Genomic DNA, 17055 nt, shown 5'->3' with positions numbered 1-17055 from the left:
TTGTGGAGCAAAGTGAAGGGAAATGTGCTTTTTTTAACCTATTGAAAACTGATTTTGTTCATTTTTTTTTTTTTTAAGATTTTTTTGTATTGTTACCTACTTTATATTTTCTCAGTAAAATACTCCTGAGTGACAGGAGCTGACAAAAAGTCCCATTTTAGTCACTTTTCATTCGATTTAATTTTTTCCTTCTTTTTTCTCTTTTCTTTTTAAAATAAAGTACAGAATCATAAGTCATCTTTTGGCACTTTATAGAATAACATTAAGGCAATAATTCCCCCCTGAGCGAGCACTTGGAGACCGTGCACCTCAAACGGTTTGGGTTAGGGGAGAGTGGTGAGAGAAGAAGTGAACATGAAGTGCTAAACAGCTTTGTGTGACAGAGAAAGTAGAGCCGGCTGACTGTTAGCTAGCTCGAAGCCATAGTCGGTGTATGTTTGTTAATGCCCCAGATCTGAGGTTATATTGATTTTCTCAATTACTTTCAGCAAGAAAACTTTTTCTTTAAGTGTAAAAGTTGACAAAAAAAAAAGTTTTCACAGTGTTCTGTCTATATCATAATTCTCTCTTGACGTCCTATTAATAGAGGTTGAGATGCATTTTAAATTCAATCTTTTGATGTCTCTGCCCTTGTATGCTCTCAAACACCGTGGAGACGTAGGTGTGTGTGTGCTGGCATGCTTTTTTTTGTAGGCGTCTGTTTCACAGTAGTAGAGTGGGTGATACCCACACTTGAAAGAACGAGACTAAAAACTAACAAGGGCAAAATCTGAAGAGCCTGTTTTCTGCGTGTTTTCAGATTAATACCCTGCCCTGACAACAAATTAACACTGGTGCTTTTCATTCAAATTCAAAGTGCCATCAGTAACAAAGCAGGCCTGTTAAGATTGCAATACTGGAATAAGGGACTTTATGTTAATGCAGCTTTGCAGAGCATATAAGTTCAAAGTGAACTCTGCATATTAGGAAAGTCAGTGAATACTCAGCTCAGTATTCTCTCTGTTTGCCTCTGCCACTGAATGAAGAGGCGCGAATCTGACGGTGGTGACTTTGTCAGCTTTTTTGCAACCTAACTCTAAAGTAGCACTCTGTAATTACCTGTTTGATTTGCCTGGGAGCATCATTTCATGGAAAAAAGACAAGAAGTTGGAATAGGAGAACTGATATTTTGGCAAAAGAAGAGTACTGTGTTAAGCACTTCCATAAGCACATTACATTTACCAGATGTTGTGGAGAAAAAAAACTCAAAAACAAGAGAAACAAAGTTTTTGCCCACTTTGACCCTCTGTGTTAATTGGCTGAGGGAAAGGGAGGCTGGGATCTCTGCCTGTCAATGTGTGAATACCCTAATTAACTAGAACCTTGGAGCATTGTAATCTCTGGATTTTGGGGTATCATAATGTATTAACTTTAATTAAGCTTGCAAGCTACGTGAGCTAATTAGATGAATGTGCTTATTTGTAATCTGGATAATATGAATACATTTTACACAAGCTGAAATCAGTCAGTCTTGCTAATTACAGTGTGTGTGTGTGATAGCTCTAATTGGGTGCTGTGAATCTGCCTGTCGATGATACACTCTCTGTTGTTGCTATCTGTGCACCCGGCTTAGGCTAATGTGTTGAAATCCTCATGGAGAGATGATGTGCTCTGCTGAAGGCTGACAGTCCCAAGGAGAGAGGCTCACCATGTCGGAGCCTTGTTGAACCACGTACATGTTCAGGACCACTGCTCCTGTCTGTCAGCAACAAGGCAGTGCAAACCCACTGTGTTCTCATTATCTACCTGTTTTTTCCCGTCTTTCCTGCTCTGTGGCAGTCATTGCAGCTGCTGCTGTTTATCCCTGTATAGTTTTCATGTCTCATATCACACATTTGATCTTTGTCTGCTGTTTGCTGGAGCATGAAAGTCTACCACTATGGGTTGTCAGGGCCAGCGGTTTGAATGCTGAAAGGAGGGGAAAGAACTGTATACATTTTGCAGCTCTAATTTTAACTGGTCTATTTGAGAGGTGGGTTTACAGTATCGGTTTCTTGTTTATCAAATTTATCAAAGCTCTTTTTCTTTCATTTGTTTTTGGTTTTTTAAATTTTCACTCCAGGTGTAAAACAAGCTATTTGTCAAATTTATTTAATTTGAAATTTCTAGAAGGAGGACGCCATGCTTTCCTTTTATCCATCCATCCATCCATTTTCTTCCGCTTATCCGGGGCTGGGTCACAGGGGCAGCAACCTAAGCAGAGAAGCCAAGACCTCCCTCTCCCCAGCCACCTCCTCCAGCTCATCCGGGGGGACCCCAAGGCATTCCCAGGTCAGCCGAGAGATATAATCTCTCCAGTGTGTCCTGGGTCTGCCCTGGGGCCTGCCCAGAACACCTGACCCAAGAGGTGCCAAGGAGGCATCCTAGTCAGATGCCCGAACCACCTCAACTGGCTCTTTTCAATGTGGAGGAGCAGCACCTCTACACTGAGTCCCTCCCAAATGGCTACACTCCTCACCCTATCTCTAAAGGGAGAGGCCAGCCACCCTTCGGAGGAAGCTCATTTCTGCTGCTTGTATTCTCATTCTTTCGGTCACTACCCAAAGCTCATGACCATAGGTCATAGGTAGGGACGTAGATTGACCGGTAAATTGACAGCTTCGCTTTCACACTCAGCTCCCTCTTCACTACGACAAACCGGTGCAGTGTCCGCATCACTGCAGACGCAGCCCCGATCTGTCTGTCAATCTCCCTTCTCCCTTCTCCCGTCACTCGTGTACAAGACCCTGAGATACTTAAACTTCTTCACCTGGGACAGCAACTTGTCCCTGAGCCAGAGTGGGCACTCCAGCTCAGTGGGATTTAGTTACTTATGATACAATATTATCACAATATATTGCTCATAATAATGATGATATATGTATATGGCTAGACAATCATCTAAAATTTATCCGATATGTGAGTAGCAGAAAAAAAATACCCCTAAGAGAGTAGGAATTGTGTATGTAATGTCATTATTTATTGATCTCTGATTTAACTCCCTCTGCAGTCTGCCCTTTGGGTTTCTTCTACTCTATGAGTTAGTTACTTTATGTTTACTTTTCCTCATTCATTTAGTAATAACACTACAGTATGTAGAGTCAAGAAATAGTGAAAGAAACCTGTATAAAATATTGCTGTATCAGTATTTTATCTTTACTAAGCATACAGTCACTTGATAAATGTGTCTTATTCTTCATCTTTATTTAGTGTTTTGATCAAACACTGGCCAAATAAATCATTATACAGTTTTCTTAATAGTTTGATAAACACAGGCCCAGAACAATATTGCAAAATTGGGTTTATAAACCTGTATCAGAGATTGCTGTGTTGTACAAGAACGGTATTTATGTTACCCCGTGTTGCAGGATTAGCTGTCTTACATCATACTGCTATGACAACCAGCTTAACTTTGTCTGTAAAGATAAATGATACATGATAATTCACTACAGAGGCAGTGAGAGTTATGTTGGCTAATAAATGAGAAAGAGCGCGTGTAGCATGGAAGCAACAGAGGAAAATGTGCCTGTGGCCCAATTTCAAACAGACGCCTGCGGTCGTGTTGTCTTCGGTCTGCCTTCGTGATTCTGTATTCTGTTTATTCAGCTCGAGGCATTCTCTGACAGCTGTGCTGAAATGAGCTCTGTAAAGTTAGAAACAGGCCTGTGAAGTTTGAAGAAAAAAAAATAAGCAGCCTTGCACAACCGCCAGTGTGACACTTCTTACACCATACAATCCTATAGGGAACTGCAGCCTGGCTTCAATCAGACATCACATTGAATAGATGAATAAGGAAAACAAGGTGTAACTATGATCTGTACACAGACTGTAAATACAGCACATACTCAGTTGTTATAAACTGTCAAGTAACCCCCCCCCCCCCAAAAAAAAAGCCTTACAGTATCTATTTATAGGTTATTACACAGAGTGGTTGGAGATTCATAAGGGCGTATGGAAGGCAGAAGGAGATTGTCAGCCACTGTCACTTACAGTAAATGAAACCTCTGCTACTCCTGTCCTCCAGAAAGTGCATCTGAAACACACTATTAACTTTCCCATTGCTGATGTCACTTTTTATTGCCCCTTGGTTTCAGGTTTTTCGGAGTTGGCAGGCTCCGCTGCGCTGCTTTCCAAAGCCAGATAGATGCTTGTGTCAGAGCACAGAAATACAGCAATGATGGAGATATTATTCTGAGGATTTAATTTGCCAGAGTGGATCGGTAAAGTGCACCCTCATGATGATTAATGCAAAAAAAAAAAAAAAAAAAAGCTGCTGTGCTCTGCTTTAGGAAAACCATCCAGTGTCGAGCTTTTGTCTATAAAATCTCTGAGATTTTATTAACACACATTTTTCAACCATGTTTAGCCTGGAATTGAAAAGCGATGTTGGTGCAGCTTTAATCCTGCCCGTGTGAAGTTTTAATCAGTTTTATCTGTATATTTCTATAAATCTGACAGTTTATTTCTGTGCCTGTCACATGGTGGATGTGACAGATGTTAAAGCTGAGACTGTTTGGACAGAGGTTAATTACAAGTCTGCATGCAGTATGTGGGAAATGGTTGTGAATTAAGTCTTGGAAAATGCCTGCGGCTCATCTTCATCCAGCTGATATTCACTGTAGGTGAGTCTGAGTAATGAGATGGACCAGTTTGTGGGAGGAAGTTCATCAATTAATCAATTTTAGTTTCTGACAGAAAATATAGTTAGGGATGATTGATTGCAACTATTAATAAGATACTCTTAATGACAAGAGGTTTGCGGCTGTACCAGGAGGGCTTAAACCAGCCATCAAAGGACTCGCCGTTGCTCTGCATATGGCAGAGGGTAAAATGTGTGCTGCTTTTGTGTGGGACATAATAGACGGTGGCATTTGAACATACGCTTGCCGCATTGTGCATGCGTAATTAACATTGCATAATCTACCTGCTTACATTGCAACTTTTGTAATTAGAGTTATGATTGCAGCAGGATAATGACAGCGATTCCACAGCCGATAATGACTGTTGTGCTCTTGGCAGTTGCTGCATTGTTTGTGTAGCAGACTTCTGACATATGGGACACAAAAAGACACAATAGCCGGGCTGACTGCCTTTGTTCCCACCCAGGCAGACCCAATCACTGCAGACAAATTGCGCTGTAGGTCGCCCAAATGATGCCGACCCCGGGAAAATGGTTCAGACACATAAGAATGGGCCCATAATGTGAAAACCGCAGCTACTTCAAGCTCGTGGATGCTGAACCTGAGCACAGAACCTATAGCTCCCTCGTGTTCTCTGACTTCAATAATACTGTTTCTCCGAGAGGCATTTCTTACTGAGTAACAGCCTTCGTGATCTCAAGTCACTCAAAAGAAATAAAGTTAAGTCTGTATTAAGTAAAGGCCTGTTTTATTGACATTAGAAAACAAATGTATGTGTTTGTTTACAGAAAGAAGCACTTTGCCCAGCTTTTAAAAATATGTCCATGTGGAGTACAGTAATGGGACTAAATAGAGTTGGATGTTTTTATGGTAATACTACTTCAAAAAAATCAAAGAACCACCCATCTGTATCCTGAAATAATGGAATTGTCCTTTAAAGAGATGGTGGAGCATTTATTCAAATAAATTAAGAGTTGTCAGAGATGGCATCTTGATAGGAGGCACTTAGGCGCGTGGCGTCACTCGCTGTGCAGTCAGTGGGGACAAGTCCATAGTGCAGGCTATGAACTAATCCATCATCACTAGTGAAGGGGCTGGGGGCCCCGCGCTTGGCTTCTCCCTCCAGGAAATAATAAGCTTTTAATTTTTTAAATATAACATTCATGAGAAGGCAGATCACTTCCAGGAGGTCTCATGGTACCCGGGTGCCTTCAGCTCCTCTGGTTTATTCTGATTTGAGTTTTTCTTGTATCTGCATCATGGACAGTTCTAGCCAAGGAGCCTGTCCCAGGATATAAAACTTCCATCTAGGCCAATAAGTTTCCACCGTTAAAACAAATCCAAATGATGAGTCACTACATGACTTACAGTAGCAATGAACAAAGCGTGTGACAGTGAAGCAGGGTCTCTCCCGGTGGAATGGATGGAGCATATGCTATTATGTAAGTCAACTGCAGGGCGTCTTAATGGCTGCAGATTTGTTTCTCGGCCCCGAGTGTTGCCGCGGTCTGCGCTGTGGTTCCCGCAGCAGCGTGGATGATTGGTAGTAAGGCTTGGAGGAGCGTGAGAGATGTGATTTACGCACAGAGGGAAGGACAGTTCAGCCACATGTCGTCCACCCTCCCCACCGATCACTTTCCACATCCCAGGCAGGTTAATCCTTTTATTGTAATGAAGTCAAGGAGCGTAATGTGAATGTGAGATCCTTAATCCAGTGTTGGCATTTTTATGAGAAAGGAGAAGACATGGAGAACAGAGTGCATGAGAGGCACGGGGTCTATCCATCAAAATATGGTGCTGACATGGCACAACATGATAAACCACACCTAATGAGATTTGCAGGTGTGTGTGCACAGGAAACAAATAAAAGTGGATCTTTACATATTTCACTAAATCAGAAGTGGACCACTGTGAATTTAAGCTCATTGTTCATTAAAGTGTTATTCCCATGCTCTTTTGTTAAGGTGACCACTGTTGTTCCAGCTACTGTACATGTGATTTACAAGTCTCTTATAGATATATACAGTATATGGGGTCACACAGTATGTTAATACCTAACTCTGGAGTCTAAAGCTTAGAAAAATATAGTTATAAGAATCATACTTGCTTGACCATTTCCAGGTGAGAAGGTGACACTGATGCAAACTCAACATGGCATGCATGTGATGAAAGAGTCACTCGACAGTCTGACTTTGCTACTATACTGTTAAAAATCTGCAGTCAGTATTTCACACAAAAAGACATCTCTAGTTAACCCAGTGCAGCTAACATTCAGCAGTCAGAGTAAACTGAATCACGTGGATATTTTTGTCCCAGTGGTGGTTAATTGTTGGTGCTGAGTTTGAACAACACACCTGCACGTGACTGCCATCTTTCTGCTGCCGCCGAGCAAAGAAACAGTGTTGGAAGTAACAGAGGCAGGGATTTCACATTAAAAATACCTTAATGTTGGAAAAAAATGTTTTATTTGGCTAACTTTCAGCATTATTGCACTCACGCTTGGCTAATATGAGACTGGCAAAGGACATCAGATGCATTTCAGAAGTGGGGTCAGAGGCAAAAAGAAATACTCATTAATACTGGAGAGGCCAGGGCTGAGAATGGAACTGCTAACACTGTGCATAAGGATGTGAGTGCTTTCCCATCAAAGTCACAGCAACCAAGATAATATTGGTAATTTCAGGTTTTCTTGAAACTGGAGACAAAAGGTGACCAGACATTTAAAATTGCAGCAGCACGTCAGCAGTCTTTTTTTTTTTTTAAGCACAATAGTAAAGAAAGTATTTATTTATCAATAAACTTTATTCTGGTTAGAAAATAAGAAAACATGCAGATGAAATATTCTTCATTTTTGTTTGTTTGTTTTTCTGCTTTATGTGATCTAATCTCTAAGAGTGGATGGAACGATGGAAATAGGCATAAAGTGATCCATGAATTTATGGTGGGTGAGAATTCCCAAACTACACCACATGATCAACAAGTGTCTGTTTTTTCACTCAAAGTTGTACTTTACAAGAGGACTTTGCAATTTAATGTTTCAAATAGTTGTTACAAAATTATGTGATGCAAGTTTATGTCACAGTTTAACTCGTCTACATTTTGTATTTATTGTATTTGTTTATGCCTACTGTGTACCAACTGAAAATAAGGACTGATATTTTGAAGTCTTTTGGGGGTGCCGCGGTGGTTAGCACTGTTAGCACTCACACCAAGAAGGTCCTGGCTTCGAATCCACCACCGGGACCTTTCTATGTGGAGTTTGCATGGTCTCCCTGTGTTTGTGTGGGTTTCCTTCCACAGTCCAGTGGCGTTAGGTTAATTGGTGATTCTAAATTGTGTGAGTGTGAATGGTTGTCTGTCTCTCTGTGTTAGCCCTGCAGCAGGCTGGCGACCTGTCCAGGGTGTACCCTGCATCTTGCCCTATGACAGCTGGGATAGACTCCAGCCCCTCCGTGACCCTGAAAATCTTTTAGCTCTTCATCTCACTGTCTTTGAACATGAATATAAAACTGATGTATCACAACAAACAAACACTGGCAACTGCCATCAGTAATTGTGATCTTATTTGTTTGTTGTTAAGCTGATGGGACTTGGCGAGGCCAATTTGAGCCTATTTGGCCAGTACACCCCCCAGTGCTGTATCCCTGTACTTTTGCTTCCCACTCTGCTTTGCTTTCAGTTAAAGTGCCAAAATGTAGTTAGCATCAAAAACAGGGGATGAAAGAAAAAAGATTAAGCACTGAAGAGTAGAAGTCCCGGCCAGAGGTAAAGGGAAGTTCACTCTTCTCAGAGGTCTCCAGTCAGCGTTCCCTTAAGTTATTTGCCAATCCTCTATTTAAACATTTCACCTGAGTCTTTTTAGGTTCAAGGATATTTCACACAGCCTTTGGGTCTCATTATTTCAGCACTTGCAAGTTGAGAAAAACTTATCTTTGTTCCTTAATGGTAGTCATAATATTTTTCCCACAGGTCCTGATTTTATTTGAGTTTAAGTGTTTGGGTCATGTGGACATGTCACAATAGGAAACCACAGGTTTTGAGTGACGTTGCCTTGGTTTTGTTGGCTTTCAAAAATCAATTTGTGGGCAGCAACTGTTCTGCTGATGGCTCCCTGTCTTTTGTTGGAGTTGGTCACTGAGCCAGCAGCAATGCTGCTTGTCAGTGCCTGATTAATTGGCTTGAATCCATTCAGCAGTCATTGAGTCAGATAAAAAGAGACAATAAAGGCCTTTCATTCCTCCTGAACTGAATTTGTAGTGAACACAGAGGAAGCCACTGAAACAAGTCTAGCGAAACATGTTCATTCCCTTTCATGGAAGCAGGTTTAATAATGAGTACTGAAGAATAGTCATTGATTGGACTGCGATGCATCTTCGTGTACGCGTTTGTTGTTTCCAGGAGGGAGGGCTCAGATAAATCTTCTTTTATCTTCAGTTTGTCCATTCATTAATCAAACACTGGAACACTGTGATGAGTTGAATTATGAATCCAGCTCCACACTCAATGGTAGGTTGAGGAGGCCATCTCAGTGCCATGTATCTCACATTCCCAAACCAAAGACCTCTGGTGCTGCCTTGTCACAGCCATATCCTGACTGGTAATTGGGTATTTATCAGATTGCCTGCAAGAGGACAATGCAGTGTTTATCTGACACAATTATCAAGAATGAAGGGGGAAGCTAGTCTCCTTCCAGGAAACTATGGATTCGGGAGTGCTGTGACCAGGATTAACGAATGCAGCAACTGGGACTTATGAAAATGGAACACTTGTGCAAACACAACACACAATTCTTAGGCTCTGCTGTGACACTGAAGGAAGGAAGTGATAATAACACACTGCAGCAGTGGGCAGAGCCCCACGGTTGAGATCTAACAGAGAGACCTTTCAGTGGCTTGTCTAATCCTGAAACCAGGAAATGCATATAAAGGAGGTGGAAGAATAAATCACTGTACCTGTGTGTTTGTTTGGTTGTTTTTGTCCAGCAAACCTATTTCACAATGGAGACTGAGAGGGTTGAGAAGAAAAGAATTACATAAAAGCTTCTATGATAAGTGGCAAATAGATGGTCCATTTGGTGCACTAATTAAAATACTTGCAAGTCTGGAAGAATTGAGGGCAATCAAGGATACAAAGCTTGTAGAGACTCGGTCACTCCTGCGGTGCATTGAAATTTTTGATAAAGCAAGTCCATCATATTTTAGTTGAAGCATATCCAATTCAAGGAGTATGCCATGCCTGGAAAAATCATAGTGCCTCGCAGTGCAGGGAGGGAAGTCTGAAAGACCAAGAAATGAAGCAGGCAAGGCTGCCCGGCTTGCTGGATGTAATCAAACAGGGGTGACCAGGTTGTTCCACAGATGGCTGATCTGGAGAATCCTCTGATTTATTTTCATGCCACAGACAGTCCTTGTCACTATGTGCAGGTGACTTCACCACGGCAGCATTGTCTCACACACACCACTAAACTCTAACGCTTTTGTCTCCCGTGTCTGAAATCAATTTGACACAGACTTTTGTTGTGTTGGGAACAAAATAAGACACTAGGTCAGAATTTTGCAACAAAGAAAGTTTAATTGTAAGTAACATTCTTTGCGAGACTGAACTCTTTTCAGATTGTGAATTATGGATCTGAATGCCGTTGAATTACAATGTGAAGGAACTCATTAAAAGTCATTTGGATGTATTGAGCTGCATTGTGTACTCTGATGCTTGAAAAAGTTGCATAAACAGTGGGAAATTTCATGTATTGCACAACTTGTTTTCTCCTTCAGCTATCCAAGCAGCCTTTCACTCTTGTTTTTATCTCTCTTTCCAGTTTGACCTCAAGTGATGCCAGGACAGTGAGCATCATAATGCGTGGCACATGGTCGGGGGCCACGCCCCTCTTTATCATGGTCCTGCTCAGGCTGGCTCGGGGTCAAGAGGTTCCTTTAGTTCCAGGTAAGACATTAGATGTTTCTCTGCACTGCTCATCAGTGATCAAGACTTCACAGTCCATCGCCATCATCAGTTTTTGTCTGTCTGTCTGTTGATGTTTGTCTGACTTATGCTTGACACCGCTCTTGTAGCTTCAGTGATTTATTGTTGACATGGGACTGAAGAGTCTTTTGGAACTAAGATTACATCATATTTTTTTTGGTACACAGCTGAAATTTTGCTTTTACACAGCTTGACAAAAGATTTTGAGACATTTCACCTTCCTCTCAAAGCAATTTTCTTGGTGAGATTTTTTTTTTTTTTTTTAACAATAAGTGAAGAAAAAATTTGCAGCTCTGAACCTCAAGTTAATTGCACGACTGTTCCCGATCGACTGAAAAGTATTTGTCCCTGTGGCACACTGAGATAAGCTGCTGATTTTCCAGATAACAAAGAAAAAAATTAATTCAGTGCACTTCAGACATTTGTTGCATTTGTTTGTTACATTGTGAAAGGCCCTCTGTGACTTGAACACACTAATATTCCACTTTTGCCAGTCAGTATAATCATCACAGCCATCTCTTCCCTCTTGCTGAAATACATGCAGTCCTTTTTTATCTAACCTGCACCACCGTATTGAAGGCAGTAATCCAGAATTATATGCATGCCGCTCATTTAAGAATTCAAAACTGAAGGGTTATAAAGACAGGTCCACCAGATGTGCAGAAAACTTAGATGGACAGGAAAAACAGATATACAGATCCTAAAGTGATGCTGTTAATCCACTTTTAAGCAATTTTTCTTTAACTTATTCCTGAAGATGTTTGTTGGTACTGTCCCTGACTCCATAGACATACACTCAGTGACCTGAGTTGCTGTGGTTCCGCTTGCACATTGCAATAATACCACTTAGGAAGTGGTAGCAATGGTGGCATCCTGTTATAAAACCACTCTGGAATTCAGTGAGCTCTTTAGAACAGCCCATTCTTTCACAAATGTTTTTAAATGGATACTGTATGGTTAGGGACTGAACACAGTGTGGCTAAATACTTCTGTCCACTTGGTGGACAAGTTTTACAAGGCTTGGTTTGACTGTGGTATTGACTGAGAAACATGGAAGTGTATTACTCTGCAGTTTCTGTCAAAAAGTTCAAGTTCACAAGGTCACCAAATTATTTCACATCCTTTCAGCGTGGCAAGTTATTAAAAATTGATTTTATTTTTCATTTTTTACAGTCAGAGATAGACTGAAATAGTTGACTGTAAGATTGCGAGAATAATGTCACTGGGTTCTATCATCATTGTATGGCAGTTTGTCTGTTGACTTTGCCAGATTCATTCTCTTAAATTATCTGTCTGGCTTCAATAATCTAAACGTGTTCATGTCTTGTACAACGTATAGGAAACTTAAGGATTGTTTTTACACGACTGATTTTCTAGCCTGTGACATTTTATTGAAATGTCTCCCTGTATGAGATAAGTGAACCACCTACGCTGTGTGCATTTGTCACCACAATTGACAGTCATTTCAGTCACACCACTCTGATTTCTCTTCTTTTTTGCACCCAGCTCTCATCCAGCAGGACAACAGGGCCCTGCAGCCCTGCTTAGCAGAGCATTTCACATTCACTGCATGCTGTTACCTTCTCATTCTGGCTCCTCTGCTTCTTTCTATTGCCTTTCACCTCTCATTCATTTTCTTTAACCATGCTCAAGCCACCACCTTCTTCTCTTTGTACTTTCTTTTGCCAACACTATCGAGGAAGCAATTTACTTGTCAAGCAGAGGGCAGTATGTAGCTCCCTGTTGTCTGATGTAATGGTGAGTGCGTGTGTGTGTGTGTGTGTGTGTGTGTGTGTGTGTGTGTGCGTGTGCGTGTGCGTGTGCGCATGCGTGCATGTGGATGAGGGATCCTACCTTGGCACAAATGCTTTCAATCACACTCTTGGAGCATGATCTCTGACTGGCAGCAGTAAGAGCTATATTAAGATTGAATCAAAACACTTTTGCTTAACAATCAGATGGCATCAGAGTGCGATAACCCAGGGCTTTTCTTATCGCTATTGCTTAGCACTGAAGAGATGCAAGGTGATACCCGCAAGAATTCTGAGCAGCGGGTGACGAATCTGTACGTTGAAATGGTGTCTGGAGCAAAGATATGAAAATAGACATTCTTTCTTATGTAAGACACTTGGTGTTCAGCTTCAGGGAGAATTCACCCCAACCTATGATCTCAGTCATGGATTGTACCTTCTGTGCATGTGTCAGCAAAGAAAGGCAACTATCATAAATCTCTAGGTGTGGGAAAGTTGAATTCCACCAGGACTGTGGAGCTCAATAAGAGAGAAATGTCAAAGTGTCGCTTTGATTTTTACATTTTTTTGCACACTTCGTGACTAACAGGTGTTTTATTTCTCTTGCTTTCAAGTAAATATCAGCTGCTCCCAAAAGCAATGACTCCCTGTATTCTTTATTTAAAACATTGTCATCATTTGGGGTTTCCAAGGTACTTTGTTAGCTCTCCCTGATTCATGAGTAATGCACCAGTATTATGTATGCCGTCTAACTTCGGCAGAGAAAAAAATAGGACACCAGATTCAAACACAGAAAATTTTGTTTGCTCTTAAAGATTCTGCAGCTAATACTTTGCACCCAGTGTGGGAAGAAGTACTATTTGTACCACTGTGGAATGCTGTGTCGGGGGGGGGGGGGGGGGGGGTGCCATCCTTTCAGACTGCGTAGCATGAACAGCTTGTTAGCTTGATCTTCAGTCATCCATGTATCCACAGAGGGTGCATTCAGTTGGAGGACTGAGTATAGGGCATCCATGTTTTGACAGTGTTCAAAGACTGATATAGTTGATGTGTACAATAAAATAAAAATAAAACACTTGAAGGAAAAAAAAGTGGCATTTGAGTTTGTTGGTAACTGCGACTGTGAGCCCTCAAACGTCTCGTGTATAAAGCTGAACTGGTGAAAACAGAAGCATATTATTTTCTGTCAGATGCGCTTGTGACAGCTGACTGACATGCAGCTGAAATTCCACTTGTGTAAACATGCTGTAACCTTTACTGTACTGCAGTTGCCATGCACAGTGAGGACAAATTTACACAAAGTTGTCACTGAACATGATCTGGGGTTTTTGTGCAATCAGTCAGCAATGATGAGCTGGTCTGTGTCTGGTGGAAGGGTTGGAGGATGACATGAGTAACCTCGCAGCTGGCCTTTGGGAACTTTATTAGGCAGGTAAGCAGATATATTTGTATCAAATATGACTTCAGATGCTGATGTAGACTTTTGCATTTGTTACTTAATACTACTTACAACATATAATTTTACAGTCACAAGTATCTTTTGAAAGAACCTGTTCTGGGATAGCTCACCGGGTTGAGCGGGTAACCCACATGTTGTAAAGCTACAGCAGAGGCCCGGGTTAGAATCCACCACAGGCCATTTGCTGCATGTGTTCTGTCCTGTTGTGATAAAGGCTAAAAAGTGTCCCCAAAATATATATTTTAAAGAAGAGATTGCTTTCATTTGAACAGATTCCACACAAGTAATGTTGGTATTTTGTTGTTGTTATCCATTGTCACATATGTGTCGGTCTTTGCTCTCGATACATGTCACAGGGTGCATGATGGGAAGATTTATCCAAAATGGTTTCGTATGGACACAAAATAACCAGATTTGCTTTAGCTTCACTTGATTAGTTTCAAACGTACACAACCACAAGTCTCATATTTAAAGATTGTGTAGTGATTCTCTGCTTATTACTTAATAATTACTTAAGCATCAGTACAGCAGCTGCCTCATAGCTTTCAGTGCAGAAAAAGATACAGACCTTTCTCTGTTTTAGAGGCATTTTAACTTTAAATTTCTGCTTTGTATTGATTTTTGTTTAAACATTATACAATAGGAAACATTCAATATACAGTATGTATGGCTGTACATATCCCATAATGGATTTCTTCATACAACAACTTTTGGTGAATCTGCTCTTTGATGTGATTCTCTAGACAACTAAACTCCGTAACACGAGATATTGCGTCTGTCGTACCCACAATGCAACTCGTACCAATTCAATTTACTCATCCAACTTGAAACAAACCTTCCCCCAAGACCTTTGTGTGTTTGTTTTTTATGATTTTTATTTGAATGTCTTATTTAAAGCATTCAGGTTCCCAAACGCCTTTCTACTAAAATTGAAACTCTAAGCAATTTTCATGAATAAACTGCACCTCCACAAAGTGTGAGTCATGTAGCATGTGTCAGGTGGGAGAGCCAGACCCCGTGTTGCACTGTGGGTCCCACTCTTTCCCTTTACATTCAATATTCAGCTTGCACACCACCCCAAGGGTGATTAAATATGTGGTTAATACAGCACCATGAGAGTACTGAATTACACAGGAGCCATGCTGACCTTTTTAAATTACAGAACCAATTGTGCGAGACGGCAGAGGAAGTTTATAACAGGTACTGCCAAGATGAAGCCTGGAGGAGAATGGATCTGCTGCCGCTGTCCTGCTGACGCTCTCCTTATTAGTGTTCTGCACTATAAGCACCCTATTTGACACTCATTCGTTCCTTTCTTCCCCTCACGCTGGATCTCATTTGACTGCAGTTTTTGCTTTGTTTCTGGATCTTGTTTACCATTGATGAGCTGAAACAGCCCTCCCATGCACACAAACTAATTTGACATTTCATTTCACTGTTGATGAGACACGTATCACTCTTGACACACACAGTAGCCTCAGTCCATAAATCTTGATCACTGGCCTTTTTCTCCAGTGCATCCCAGTCAGCATATTGGCTTTGCAGATTTGAAGGTCGTTCCCGATGTCTGATTTAATTTGAGGCTAAAGCCAGAAAAATGAAGCAGCCGGCTTTGGCACCAGTCACGTGACTTCATCGAGTCGCAGCCATTTTTCAGGGATGACTGTGCTCATCTTCAATCCCCATCAAAAGAATTCAAAACCTGACTGGCAGCGATACAACAATCTCTGCTTGGCAAAGGGCAGAAAAAAGCTTTTTAGCAATGAAAAAGTCAGAATAAAATACCCAGACATTAAAACCTGAGTCTGTTTCTCTCCCAGCCAACTTTCAAGAGTAATTCCTGATTGCTTTTCACAGCACTTTGCAAAATGCTCAGTAATTGAATTTAGATGAAAAATCCTCATTTCACCACCATGGCTTCATTCTTCTTTCTCAAGAGAGAATGTGGCATTATTGGAGAAGGGGAAGGATTGAAGGCTTGGCATTTAATATAATGAAATTCTTGTGATAGAATGATTTTTTTTTTTTTTTAGAACAATACAGTTTAGTGACACCAGTCATTCCATTAAGACATATTAAAAAGATTTGTCACAGACACCAGCGCTCCTTTTTTCTGAACTCTGTCCACACTGATTCCTCAAAGCAAGCCAATCTCACTCTTGTCAGCTGAAATTGTGGTTTTGTGGTTATAGCACTTGTCAATCCGTGTATTATTTTCCTTTTTATTTTAGCTCCACATTGTTTTTTTTTTTTAGTGTATTCACAATTGTGTCTGTCATAGGTTTTTAATCTGTTGCAACACCACAAAGAATGAGACATGGGAACAAAAATTGGCCCAAATGTATCTGATGTCACCTTGCTTGTGTTATTGAGATTATTTCAAATATATATGGTTGATGTTATTTATTTGTTTATATATATATATATATATATATATATATATATATATATATATATATATAAAGAATCCCAGCTCACCCTGCAGGTGGTCTTTGCCCTCCAAGTTCAGGTCCTCTATCAGAGGCCTGGGAGTATTTTAGCTGTTCCCAGGACTGTGCTCTTCTGGACAGAGATCTTGGATGTCGTTCCAGAAATCTGCTGGAGCCATTCTTCCAGTTTGGGGCTCACTGCCCCAAGTGTCCGATTACCACGGGGACCACTGTTACCTTCACCTTCCACATCCTCTCTAGATGTTCTCTGAGCCCTTGGGACTGTATTTATCAAGCTTCTCGTGTTCCTTCTTCTTGCCATCACTTGGTCTTTATTTAGTTTATTTATTTAGTTATTTTTGCACTTCTGTGTGAGCCTCCAGTGATTCCATTAGGAAACTGCAGCAATCTGCCTGCCATCTTTGTTTTTGCAAAATAGCATCTTTGGTCACAGATAACCATATTGTTGGGAGCATCTGACACATTTCCTCTGTCCTGGGGCGCAGAGCCCTGTGCTTATCATCTCCCTGCCTCTCACTTCATCCGGCCACCATTTAATTACAGAGCAGGGCAGAAGCCAGTGTTTCCTCATCACACACCCTCCACCCTCAGGCCATCATTTAATGATGAAAAATCTGCTCCGGGAGATTTGGGCGTTTGTTTTATTATCATTCTTTTCTCTTTTTGCCATGGAGCTATGTGTGTTTGTGTTTGTGTGTGTGTGTGTGTGCGTAAAGAGGGTGTTTTTGTACACAACCAGCGTATTTTTGGTAATATAT

At 41.0% G+C, this 17055-nt stretch overlaps 1 protein-coding gene across 3 annotated transcripts in view; it reads left to right on the top strand.

Moving 5' to 3' along the window:
- The window catches only part of robo1 (roundabout, axon guidance receptor, homolog 1 (Drosophila)), a 229963-nt gene that overhangs the window by 16670 nt on the left and 196238 nt on the right, over positions 1–17055 (top strand). For all 3 annotated transcript variants that reach the window (XM_030743753.1, XM_030743754.1, XM_030743752.1), the window contains exon 2: positions 10474–10598. In XM_030743753.1, the coding sequence (XP_030599613.1) occupies positions 10511–10598 (88 nt within the window). In that variant the 5' untranslated portion in view covers positions 10474–10510. The remainder of the gene's footprint in view (positions 1–10473; positions 10599–17055) is intronic.

Source organism: Archocentrus centrarchus, chromosome 13, assembly GCF_007364275.1.
Source record: "Archocentrus centrarchus isolate MPI-CPG fArcCen1 chromosome 13, fArcCen1, whole genome shotgun sequence".
NCBI classification, from domain to species: domain Eukaryota; kingdom Metazoa; phylum Chordata; class Actinopteri; order Cichliformes; family Cichlidae; genus Archocentrus; species Archocentrus centrarchus.
This window is presented reverse-complemented; position numbering and strand designations above follow the sequence as displayed.